We start from the raw sequence: 12775 nt of genomic DNA, 5'->3' as shown, positions 1-12775 counted from the left end.
CATGCTGATATCACTTTCTTGCTGCATGTCCCGGGTTCTCATACCAGTGACCTTGGAGAACGAATGCTGGTTAGAAGATGACCGGCTGCACTTGTCTCCACCGCTTAGGCGCACCCGGATGCTCAAACTGAAGCATGGTATGCAGACACGACTGCAGTGCACACTCAGAAGATTTCATGTGTGTTTAATTAATGTTGATCCTGTAATGTCCAACGTATCATATGCACTACGCTGAGTCTGATTCCTCAAAATGCTGATTTAAGCATGGGAAACTTAACGCAAAGTTAACAGTTGCATTTATCATATGCCAGAGGATGCTTCATATGCGGATAATTGAAAAAAATTAATTACTTAATAATCATATAGTAACTAAGTTTTAACTTGAGCCACTTGTACTTTTGAAAGCCTGAAATAATGGTGAACAAGGCCAGGAAAACGTACTGTATTTACCCGAATCTAACGTGCAACTTTCTTCCAAGAAAGTGGGTCTGAAAATTTTCTGCGCGTTACAGTTGGATAGGAAAACAAAACTGCATTTGCGGCGTTGGCAGCAAATGCAGAGCCGTCAGATGCAGCATCATCGCCATCACAAGGTGACGACAGAGCACATTTTTGTGAAAGTTGCTCTGAGTTGCGCTTGACTTTGATCACTTTTGGAGACACTTTCACTAAAGCAAGATTTCGTGCGACTTGGCACCGGATGTGTTGGCGTATACAGCCACCCGCATTGCCGTCGCTGCATACTTCGACAAGTTCAATGCAGTCACGTAAAATCTCACGAAAGCGATAGCAGTACATCTAAAAGTAATCACTCGAGAATACTGCCCTTGTGTGCTTGGTATCTTTGGCGACGAAGCGCCACTTTCATTATGAATCGTTAACGTGTGGGGCATGCTATATCTTTCTTTTATAAATCGGGCCACATACTGTATTACATTCAGGTGCACTTTTATTTTCTTACTTTAAACCTGCGCAAATTGGGGGCACATTAAAATTGGGTAAATATGGTAACGATTCTACTTTAATGCCATTCCTTGTTGCGCTTCATCATGATTAGAGCGGCGCTTTGCCCGTGGTATCAACGGAATCAACCGGCTGTGAACAGTGGGTAATAAGAGCGGCATTTAATTGAGCAGAACGAATCGCTACATCATACCAGCCCAAGTGGTTGCAATTTTCCTTCATGTAGAACTGTACTTGGGCATTACAAAGTTAACTTCAACCCATATTGAAATGTTTCCATGTGAATTTCCGTAAATAGTACAGTATAGACCACTTATAACGTAACCGTTTATAGTGCAGAACTGGCTACAACGCGGCCTTTTCCGACCCCCATTTACCCTCCCATAGAACTCCATGTATACGCATACCGCTTACAGTGCAGCCGCGTGAGACTAAATACCGGTTATAATGCGGCTTCCGCGGGAAAATCTCGCCGACAAGGGCGGCAGCGAGCATGCTTCTGAACAAAGTGCGTGCTCCCGGCCGGCGTATGCATATATTGTCACGTTTAATGATTCAATGCAATCAAACTCTCGTTAATGCGGACTTATTTGGCTGCACTTCGGTTAATTCGGACTACTTTCGGAGCTCGGTGAGCGAAGAGCACTGCAAATGTGTGACGCAAAAGAGCAAGAACGGCGCTAGCGTCCAACCAAAACGAAGCGGCGGAGTCTGCATTGCCACAGCTATCAGTTGAACTCGTACGTGAATGACAGCAGCACCGGAACACTTCGAGCCTATTTGTGTCTTTCAAGCCTGTATTCTTGCGTTTACCGCTGTGCATAACACCACGTTGGCCGCGGGCTTTTGTAACTGCGTAGTCGTCATCCACGATCGCGTCGATAGCGGTCACGGTTTTCTCCACAGCAGTTGCGGCGAACTGTAATTTCGTTTTTACTCGGTACGCGCGTCGGCCGTGTGCCTGAAAAACTGCGTAGTCGCAATCGATGATCGCATAAATAGCGACCGCAGTTTCGACTGCAGTTGTTGCAGCGAATGGTAGTTAATTCGTCCAGGCTTGGTGCGTGCCTCGGGCGCATGCCTTCAGCACCGCAAAGTCGCCATTCATAATCACGTCGATAGCGGTGACAGTTTTTTCCGCAGCTGTTGCGGCAAACAGTTCGTTTTGACTCGGTGCAAAGCTGTCGAACTTGAAGAGCACCGGCTACATCGCGATTATGTTTTCTTCAGCTCACTGGCGAAACGTAGTCGCGACGTGCGCGCGATAGTACAAAGCCTGTCTACATGCTTGGCCTACATGTTTTGCATACGTGCAGGGCTTGAAAATAGTTGTTTTGGTTATAGTGCGGTACCACTTATAGTGCAGATAATCGCGACTCCGGCGACTTACGTTATAAGCGGTCTACACTGTACATGCTTTCCGTAAAGGTCATATGCTAGAAATTGGTGTGTGTTTTGTATCAGTTCTGCACCAGTCCTGTAACAACTTGAAGAATATACAGAATGGTTGGAATGCAAATAAAATTTTTCTATTGACCCTTTTCGCGCAGCAGTTTGCTCTAGAGGAACGAGATGGCGCCTTCAGCGGCATGTCATACGTTGCCTCAGTTAATTCGCACAAATATGAAACCACTACTGCTTCTGCCCTGCTACTGTTCGATCGGCTGTCGGAAATGCAAGTGGGTGTTCGCTAATGCACTGTGCCAATTCATGCTGCAAAATGTGTAATGATAAAGGGAAGACATGTGCGGTAGTTAACTGCAAAAATAGTGATTTGCATATTAAAAAATGGAATCAACCTGTGTTGCCGCTGCTACATAAGGACTGCCTGTATTGCTGGCCCTTCGCGATGCATGGCTTTCCTCGAGGATAAAATAAGATAATTCATCCGTCAGCGCAGTATAGCTAACCCCCAAAGAAAGAACTTCAACTCTGCAACATCGGCACTTAAGAGTCAGTAGCGCTCGTTACAAAAGGAAGTACAGTCGAGTCCCGCTACAACAAAATTCACGGGACACGCGAAAAATTTTGTTGTGACGGAACTTCGTTGACGTGAAATTGGTATGTATATACGTACGCCAAATGGAAAAGCCGTGAACGAAACTGAAACCATCGTCCGGGAAATCTTCCGATGGCGGGGGGGCAAAGGTTGACACGCATCGAAGGCAGTCAAAGTGTCAACTTCACGATAAAATGCATTTCGCACCGCTGTTACAGCATTTTTTATACATTGCGGCCAATGCCAAACCATACGTCAGCGCTGTATAGCTAACCTCCAAAGAAAGGACTTCAACTCTGCAATGACGGCACAGAAGGAAGTAACACCACTTACTGGCATAGTAAGTTTCTCATACGTCATTTACACACATCTAGCCCTACTCGCATACAAAATTACTCCCACCCTATTGCCAATGTATCAATAATAAGTGAATGGGCGCACACTTGAATCAATGTGCTGAAGCATGAGTGACTGCGACTACACCGACAAGACACGAATGTTGGAAGCTGAACGTTTCGTGACGGTTCACAGAGTAAGTGAGGGACTAGTGATAATGCGTCTTTACTACAAGCTACCACAAAGTGCAGAACATTTACATTCCAAGCTTTGTGCACCGCAAGAACAACTCCATCGCAGCACAGCACACCCGCGAGCGATTAGGCTGAAAATAAACAATCACATAGTGGCCGCACCGACGAACTTTACTGAGTCAGAAACATGACAAGCTGCTACTGTAAAATGTTTGCCAAATAAAGAACGAGCACAGTGATCCTGATTTAATTCATAAGCGGAAAGTTTGGACAGCTTGAATACATTTCTAGCCCCGCTTTTAGTACAAGCACCGTATACGCTGCTCGCGCCGTTTGGACAAAGCGTAATGAGCTCTGAAAGAACTTACATGTCCTCTAAAGCTGTGTCCACACAGTCAACGGAGTTTTGCTGCACCGCACAGACGCCACGCGCTTCCATTGTAAACACAGAGGCAGCTGAGGCAAGCAATGGACGCTTCACCACGTGATCAAACATGGCAGTGCCCACGGGAGCGCCAGGAAAAGGGTCAATAGGTGCATCTCAAATTTAACAACTGTAGGTACGTGAAGGATGGTCGCAAATTGTTCAAAAAATGTAGAGTGTATAACGTGTCTTACAGAGTATCCTCATAATATACAGTAGAGAGCTCTGCTACATTTAACATAACAGAAGAAAGGCCTACCGTATTTTCTTGTGTATAAGACGAGTCTTTTTTCTGCATTTTTTGTCGGTGCGTCTTATCGTTTTTGCACGTTTATATGTATGTTTTTTTTTTGTTTTGTTTTTTTCGGAAAAACTGTCGTCAAAATCGGATTCGATGTTATGGCCAAGCGAAGCGCGCTCGTTGACTTAATTGCTACGGGTTCTGTGCGTGCTATCAGGGTGCAGGGTTCTTCTCTTGATCAAGTTCCAGAGCACCATGCGAGAATGACGGAGCAGCAGCGCAAGCGGCGGCAGGCCGACCGCGAGTCGACCAACCCAGAAGTTGTCGCATCTGCAGATCGCTGTCAAGATACAGTGCGCACTGCTGCGCAAACTACGCAGTTGCTACCAGAGTACAAGCCGCCCCCCTCCCTCCTGCGCTGCCTTCCCGCTTTCCTCCCTTGTGCGCGATTCGGCTCACCGTCGCACACTTTCACTCGCACATACGGCGTGCGGGGACGATGTTAACGCCCTTGGATTTTATACGGAACATCGCGGCAACCACGACGGCAGAAATGCGCCTGTAGTGGAAATATATGCCACCCATACGCTTGCGCGTGACCCGCGTTCACGGAGTGAAACGTCACTGTAATTTTTTTCAGTCCCTTACCGAACGAACAGGTGCGTCTTATACACCGGCGCGACTTATATACGTTTTTTCCGGAAAAACTGCCGCTTTGAGTCTTATAATTAAAAACTGCGTCTTATACAAAGGTGCGACCGGAAAATACGGTAATCTCAGCTTCCAGCTGTAATTGGACTTTCTGCAATTAAATTTCTGCGGACAGTTGCAAAATGTATCCATTGCTCTACAGTGCTGCAGTACCATTTATATTTCGTGAATTACAAATTGTAGCTGTTACCGTTCAATATGTTGAGACAGTTTTGCCTTAGGTGCTTCTAGAGAGAGAATTTCTTATGATGTTGTTATGATTCCTACAGGAATGAGTAAACCAGAAAGCATTTGTCCGGACTAAGTGGTAAAGGTGCGTAAAGTGCTAGAATATATGCAATTGCTAGAACTTGACTGCATGGTATGACATAAGTTGACAAATGTTGGTATGCCAAACGGGGCACAATTTGCGTGGACTTTGCGATTACAGTTTACCATGCTGACCCTTGGTGCAAACTGCTAGGATGACCACAACTTAGGCATAAGCAATAGCTAAAATTCATGAATTTTGTTTCAGCTTACATTCGCAAGACACCGTCAAGGAACGTTGTTCCGCAGGGATTGTTCAGAAATGTGCAGCAATAACTGCGCAACAGGCAATTAAAGAAAGCGATGGTTTGCTCTGTGCTCTTTTTCTCATGCCAATCCTCCTTGGCATTTACCGTCATCTCGGTGTATATGTTTAGCTGGGGTGGTACAGCTGCGCCTATTGCCGCAAAGTGCTTCATTTTTTATTTGCTGTGCCAAGCTGCGCCACAACCATAAAAATACCTCGTATTGTGCCCAAGCTGCTGCAACACACTGAGCCCGACAACCAAGGGTTCATGTTCAGGCCACATTTAGAGGGCATATGTGGTAACTAGGTAAATACTAGCTTTGGTTGCGTTAACTTCATTCTCTGCGCTGCTGAGCACGAGATCGCGGGATCGAATCCCGGCCGCGGCAGCCGCATTTCGATGGAGGCGAAATGCAGAAATGCCCGTGTGCTTGCGTTGTAGTGGATGTTAAAGAACCCCAGGTGGTCAAAATTATTCCGGAGCTCTCCACTACGGCGTGCCTCATAATCGGAACTGGTTTTGGCACGTAAAACCACAGAAAGAAGAAAGAAGTAACTTCATTCTCATGATATAGGTAGTCGCTGCTGTTGTCAAGCATCACTCCTTACCAGCCTGCGTTCTGCTGCGTTCACATGTGATAATGCGCAACCGTATAACACGCCTGTGAACACATGTTTGTGTTTAGCCGAAGGCTTATGAGTTGCATATCTTCAGTCTTGTTCTGCGAGACGCAGCACTTGTGAGAGGGGAACACCGTAGCTGCGCACAAGTCGTGTGTGTGTGTGTGGGGGGGGGGGGGGGGTAAACACTATAAAGCAGATCATGGCAGTCTTTTGTGCACTCTGAAGTCGGATCTATCACTCCAGGAGTTAGTGCGAGAGGGAAGGACTGTACAAAATTGGAATTCCTTATTTCATTGAGCTGCTCCAGATTTGAAGTGTGCTGCTTGAAATAAGCTGCTCCAAATTTAAAATTTGGCGCTCGAAAACTGCTCTTTTTCACCATTAACGTGCCTAAAAACCAACATTTTCTAGCTCCAAAAATTGCTCCGAAAGCTTCTGCAGCTGTCGCACCCCTGTTTAGCCACTGCAGACTTTACAGGGTGATGAGAGTATGTACTTCTCGCGGCTTTGCCATGAGAGCTTATTTGTTTGTTGCTTGCTTGCTTGCTTGCTTGCTTGCTTGCTTGCTTGCTTGCTTGTTTGTTTGTTTGTTTGTTTGTTTGTTTGTTTGTTTGTTTGTTTCTCTTAGGGATAGCTATAGGTGAACAGTACTCTTTCCTTTAACTTTAAGCAGTAATGATGTCGTTGAATGACATGTTTACAGCTAAAAGGCTAACAAGAAGGCAGGTAATCAAAATGACGACTAGTGCAGTAAATTCCGGCTGTTTTAATCATGCAGGAGAGCAACTCGCAAATACTATATGTACATAAAATACATAAATAATTCGTGTTAGCAGAAGATCACATTGAATTGACCTTCAGAAATCGCAACCATCAATCCCCACTGAGACATACCCTGCCTCAGTGACTCGGTGGGTGTGGCATTGCTTTGCTGTGCATGGAGTCGTGGTTTTGATTACTGGCCGCGACGGCTACATTCCAATGGTGGCAGGATGCAAAAAACCTTGTGTATAATGCATTACAGGGATGTTTTAGTCCACAAGAACCCCTTGTGGTCTAAATTGATCCTGAGGCCCTTTTAACCCATTGTGCATTTTTGGGACATCAGACCCCTCAGTTCAATAATAACATAATAATAATTGGACGACTCATTGAAGAAAGTGCAGCTCCAGATGGTCAGTAATGGAAAGCTGGCATAAACAGTCTTTTTGCTAGTCAAAAGAAAAAAAGGAAAATGAATGTTTTACAAAATTTTTTTGTGAATAGTATGTGTAAGTTATGGGGAGGGGGGGAGCATGCATGGACACACAGATACCCACTGTGGTGGCCCAGTGGCTAGGCCATTGGTCTGCTGAGCACAAAGTTGCTGGTTCGGCTCTTTGTCACAGCAGCCGCATTTCGAAGGGGTGAAATGCAAAAACGCTTGTGGATTTTGATTTAGGTGCACGTTAAAGAACCCCAGGCGGTCAAAATCAATAGAGAGCACTTCATAACGACATCTCTCAGTCCCATTTTTGCTTTTCGACATTGAACCCTGTGGATCATTCAATCAACCAATCAACAAATGCACAGAAAACAGAAAAGCTGCAGATATTCTCATGGATCTGTAGATTTGGCAAGGCTGCGGTTGACCCTTTATGTTGGCTAAGGTGTGCTATTTTTTCTTTTCTATGCAGGCTTTGTTCCCACTGCTCTGAACTTCCAGTCTGTTGTTAGCGAGTCTTCTATCAAGCGGAGGCTTGGCTGGCGTCACTGAGGATAGCTCTCTCATCTCATGCCACTTGTGTAGCAGTGATGTTCCATTTAGTGCTCCATGTCGTGCTGCATGTCGTACTCCATGTTGTGCTCCTGTGCAACATTTTAACTGCAGTGTGTTTGAGCTGTACAGTGCCAGGCTAGATCGCACACACAAAGCTGGCACATGCTTTGCTTTGAAATCTGTGGAGACTGTGAATTCCTGTTCCCAATTAAAGGTGGACAATCGTAGCTTGTGCTTGTGTTTTATCTTCGGCAGTTGCTTGTAACTGTGCTGTGCATTCTCAAGTTGTACTTAAACATCTGTAGATTACATGTTGCATGTTTTGTGTCGCTTCTGTGTTTTACATCCATCTCTGATTTTTCATTGAATGCTGCACTGTTCACAGTACAAATGTTGATGTAAGCATCAGCAAACTTAATGCTGACCAAAGTGCAATCACCAAAGTGCAAATGGAGTGAAGACATGCTGAACTGTAAACAAAGTATTTGTGTGCCACCCGCAGTTATTGTAAATATCTCCTCTCTGGTAATGCTGAAATGTCTGGTTTTATCCCCCCCCCCCCCCCCAGACCCAGCAATGGTCGTTGTTTTACCATACTTTGAAGACTGAAATTGCTGGGAGCTGCTTTATTAATGTCACTCTTATAAAACCTAGCGATCACCCTTCAACAGGTCTGAGAGGGTGAAGTTTACTTTGTTTAGCATTCTCATGTTATGCATGTACATAACTTATCAAAATTATGCCTGGATACAGCAAATTGCTGCTTATCATGCCTGGTGTGCACTGCGGTGGCTCCCATTTGCCATTTTATGCAACTAGTCACCAAATCATTTTCTTTTTCTGACAGTTTTGATTATTGTGTTTATACTTATTGCTTTATGGATTGGTGTGAAGTTACCGATTGAAAATGTCTGACCAGACTTAATGGTAATTTCAATAGTAATATGGTAATGCACAAGCACATTTTGTCCATCTCTTGGTGCATCGGTGGCTCACTAACACGCTGGCAATTGATAGTTTGTGAAATTGTTGCTCCTGCTAAATTTACGAAATGGTTTGCCTGCGTGATTAAGTGGCATTGCATTCTTTGGCTACATACTTCCTGCTATTGTAATTTTTTGCAGTGCTTTTTTTTTTTTTTTTTTTTACTGTTTACTCTAGCTGCTGACAAGATTTTGCCAAGCAGAAGTGCCCTTGTCTGCAAATTAATCTTTCAAATTTGGTTGTTACCCAGAAACTATGTGTAATTAAGTGGCATGTGCTTAAGAAGCATTGTCATACCTTAAAGGGGCTCTGCAACACCTTTGCTTAAAGAAATATTGACAACACACAGGAGTAAGTGTGATACCCTTCAATGAATATATTCCCGCAAAAACTTTTGAAAAGGGCCTAATGATGGAGATATAAAGAGCACAATGTTTACTTTATTCGTGTGTCCTCAACATGTTTCCTCCCAGCTGGGATGGTGCTGATAGCAGTGCCACGCTTATCGCTCCTTTCATACTTTCCGAGGCGTTGTTTTGGTAACGCCTTAAGGTCTGACAAAGATTACAGATAGCGACAAAGGAGCGATGACATGACAAGTAGAACACGTTGACAACCGATTTTTTTCCCCCTATTGCTTGAAGATCGGAGGGCTCTGTATTCGTGCGCAAGCTTTCAATCGATAGTAACACGTGATCATGAACAATTGCCCAGCGCATGGTGTCTATGGGCTGCTGTGTGGGTGTATGTAAGCATAAGTGGGGCATAATAGATAGGACTTCAAAAGCCACCCGAGAGAGTGAGTGTTCTTCTATGCAAGATTGTGGGCTCCCTGCTTCATGCAACGAAACAATAATTGGCCCACATGTTCATGGCTGTATAATTTATAGATTGCACCGTGTTCGAAAGATGTTGTATTGCCCCTTCGACAATAAATCTGCCAATAAACCAATACGGTCTGAGTCACTGACTTTAGGAGAGCGCAGGTGAATTGAAAGAAAGCTGCAAAGACTACATGCAATTAGTAGAAATTAAATCCATTACACTTGAAATTATTATTTGTTGTATGACTCATGTGCAGTGATTATTTGTTAGTTGACTCATGTGCAGTGCTGTACGTGTATGCCTTATGGTTGATGCCCACTCGTATTTACATAATTGCTAAAGGATGCAGCATTAAGAGTTCTACACCACAGCTAAAATGCTAACTTATTCCATAGCCATGAGTTAGTGATGAATATGAGCATGAATGTGAGTGTCGGCGAGGGTGGAGTTCTGCTCAATTTTGCTAGACGTGGGATAGCTCCATTGCTGATTGTCAGCCATCAGGGGAACAATGGTAGGTGTCTTCTTGAGTTTATCATAAACTAGGAATTCTTTTTTTTCTTTTCTTGTGGGTCTTCTTTTGCAGCCTCATGTGGTGCATCAGGTAAATGCCAAACTTTCATTCTGTGGATATACCACTATCTTGTAAATCTCAGCAGAATTAAATTGCCTAACCTTGAAGCTTGCTTTTTGACATTTACTTTCTTTCTTTAGTAGTTTTCTTGTAGTCATGTTGTACAACTACTGCTTGTGTAAGTAGTATCACTTTGAGCATTTGCTACTTGGCTAAACAACTGCTTCCGCTGGTTTAACCAAGTATGTGATTAATGAAATTTTGGGTTGGCACGCACCCAATTCCTACCAGTGTTGCTTTCAGACTATGTGACGAGTAGATAAAATCTGGTGATGTCCATGGGCGCTGAGTGTGCCATGCTGGTTATTATTCAATACGACGTTGTGCCTATTCGTGAATCTACATACATTTAATGTCTTCATTACAATGTGTTGGTGTGGCTGCTCCACGTTGCTGTTGCACCTGCTATCTTTACAGAAAAGACTGTGCTGTGCGCGGCGGTGGAAAACTTGTCGCAACATGTTGCGCTGACTTTTCTTCCTCCATGGCTGCATGTTATTTAACAAATTGCTGTGCCTGCAACATCTTGCTGATTTTCGCAAAAATGAGACTAAAATATTTTGAGGCAAAGGCTGGATTCAAATAGTTACAATTGACACTTTAAACAGGAAATGGCATGCAACTGTGTTTAGGATCCTTCTCACCCTATTCGCACAATTCGCATGTTCAACAAGAGATTGGCTTCTTTTGTTGCTACTTAATGCTGTGGCTACTTATACCTAGTGAATGTGCGATGCATGTATTTGTGTTCACATGTATCTGCATAAATATGAGTTTTCTTTGGTATTATGTGTAGTCTCATAGTGTGTGCAAGAGATGGAAGCAAAGGCACTTGGATCACTTGGTGTTTATCTTGCAAACTTGGGGAAACCACAATAAACATGGTGCAGAAACCATCAATGATAATTGTCAAGGTAGATAAATAGTCAAATACTTCTAGAAGGCTACTTCGCTACTTTGCTTTATTAAAGGAATGATGCACTTGAAGGTGTACATTTGTTACACTGAGGATAGTTGGTAGCATGTGTTGTTTTCTTGTGTAACTACATAGAGAAGAGAGTCATTAACAAGCATATCTAGCCTATTCGTGATATGTGGGTTGTCTTCAAAGGTGCCGTTGGGAGTGTGGAAGGCGACTGCCATCCTCCGCTCCCACAGCCGCCCCGGGGGAGAAGGCAGCGGTAGAAAAGGAGGGCCGTGCTTCCCAAGTGTTCTACCGCAGCTTGTAAACTTCGAGATACGCCGTTCTATGGTGGCCACAAGTCGGTTCACTGAACACTTTATTTGCCAGCTATGCTTGTTCCTATAAGGCTGCTCATTTGCAGACAATCCTTGTAACATATATGTACTTGAGCAGAACAAACTAATAGACCACAGCTGATATCGAACTGATGTTGCATTATGTGATATGTAGCGCAAAAGGGGCACGCAAGAGTCAAGACAACAGAGTAATCTTTGTCTTCCTTTTCCGTGCCCCATTTTTTCTACGCATTACGTTTGTATGTCTAAGGTTTAGTCTTCCTACGAGAAATCGGGCAGCCATTCTTTTGCAGCCGCATATGGCTGCAAGTACGTGACACCTTGGACTCCCTGTGCATAGCATATGCAGTGATGCATACATGCATTGAGCGGCATAAGATGCTCCCACTATTCCACAAATTCAGAAGAGTTAATCTGGTATGGCAATAAAGAAAAATTTAGTTAACGTGGTCTAGTAAATAAAGGAATAAAAAAAAAAGTTACCATCATCTAGCGCATGGTTAACGTGTCTGACATGGAGACGCAAGGTCCCGAGTTCAAGTCTTGCTGTTGTGCAGTTCGAATCTTGTTTTTCTTTTTATGATCGTACAAAGAGCTATTGTTCTGATATGAATTAATTCCAATTAGAGATACCAAATTATTTCGGCAGTGGAAATAAAGGTCTATAAACCTTTCTTCGAGAAGTTTTCTAGACATCTACACACATGGCGTTAGCATAGCTACAGGAGGTTTTCTAGAAGTACACTCAAATAATGTTTAAAATTAGGCTTCCTTTAGACGTTTCGCTTATATCCATTAAATAAGTATTTAGGCGTTCTTTACCTCTTTTAGTGTTTCATGGGTTGTCACTGACAGCCTTGTGACAGTATGATTAAAGACCCATCCTTAAAGGGGGGGGGGGGGGGGGGGGATCGACTGTCTACCGCTCGGAACATGTATTTAGATTGGGGTGGGAATGAGATGATTGTGTGTCATGTTGACAGAAACGAGGATACTTGTGTCCCATAAGCAAGGAATTGTATTTTTAATTTGGTGCTGAAAGTGGTACAAGAATCACGTGTGGCGTCGCCCAATGGTGAAACAGTGTAACCAATCCTTGTACTGTCGCGTAACCAAAAAGCCGTGCAGGGAGAGTTGCCTGAAATTGTATTTTACGCCTGCTAACTTTAACTCGCGTGCGAGATATCCACGCCCCATAGGGTGCATGGCTTCCTCTGGATTTAAAATGCAAATCTTAAAGGCTATACTTTCTGGTGATATGCGGC

At 43.9% G+C, this 12775-nt stretch overlaps 1 protein-coding gene across 1 annotated transcript in view; it reads left to right on the top strand.

Moving 5' to 3' along the window:
* Positions 1-11103, top strand: part of LOC119450181 (uncharacterized) — a 59515-nt gene extending 48412 nt beyond the window's left edge. Inside the window, exons 12-13 of the mRNA XM_049665692.1 lie at positions 48-137; positions 7725-11103. Coding sequence (XP_049521649.1) covers positions 48-137; positions 7725-7804 — 170 coding nt within the window. The 3' untranslated portion in view covers positions 7805-11103. The remainder of the gene's footprint in view (positions 1-47; positions 138-7724) is intronic.
* Positions 11104-12775: the final 1672 nt, after the last annotated feature.

This window comes from Dermacentor silvarum, chromosome 4 (genome assembly GCF_013339745.2).
Source record: "Dermacentor silvarum isolate Dsil-2018 chromosome 4, BIME_Dsil_1.4, whole genome shotgun sequence".
In the NCBI taxonomy this organism is placed as follows: domain Eukaryota; kingdom Metazoa; phylum Arthropoda; class Arachnida; order Ixodida; family Ixodidae; genus Dermacentor; species Dermacentor silvarum.
The sequence above is the reverse complement of the archived record's forward strand: the minus strand, read 5'-3'. Positions and strand labels throughout refer to the sequence as shown.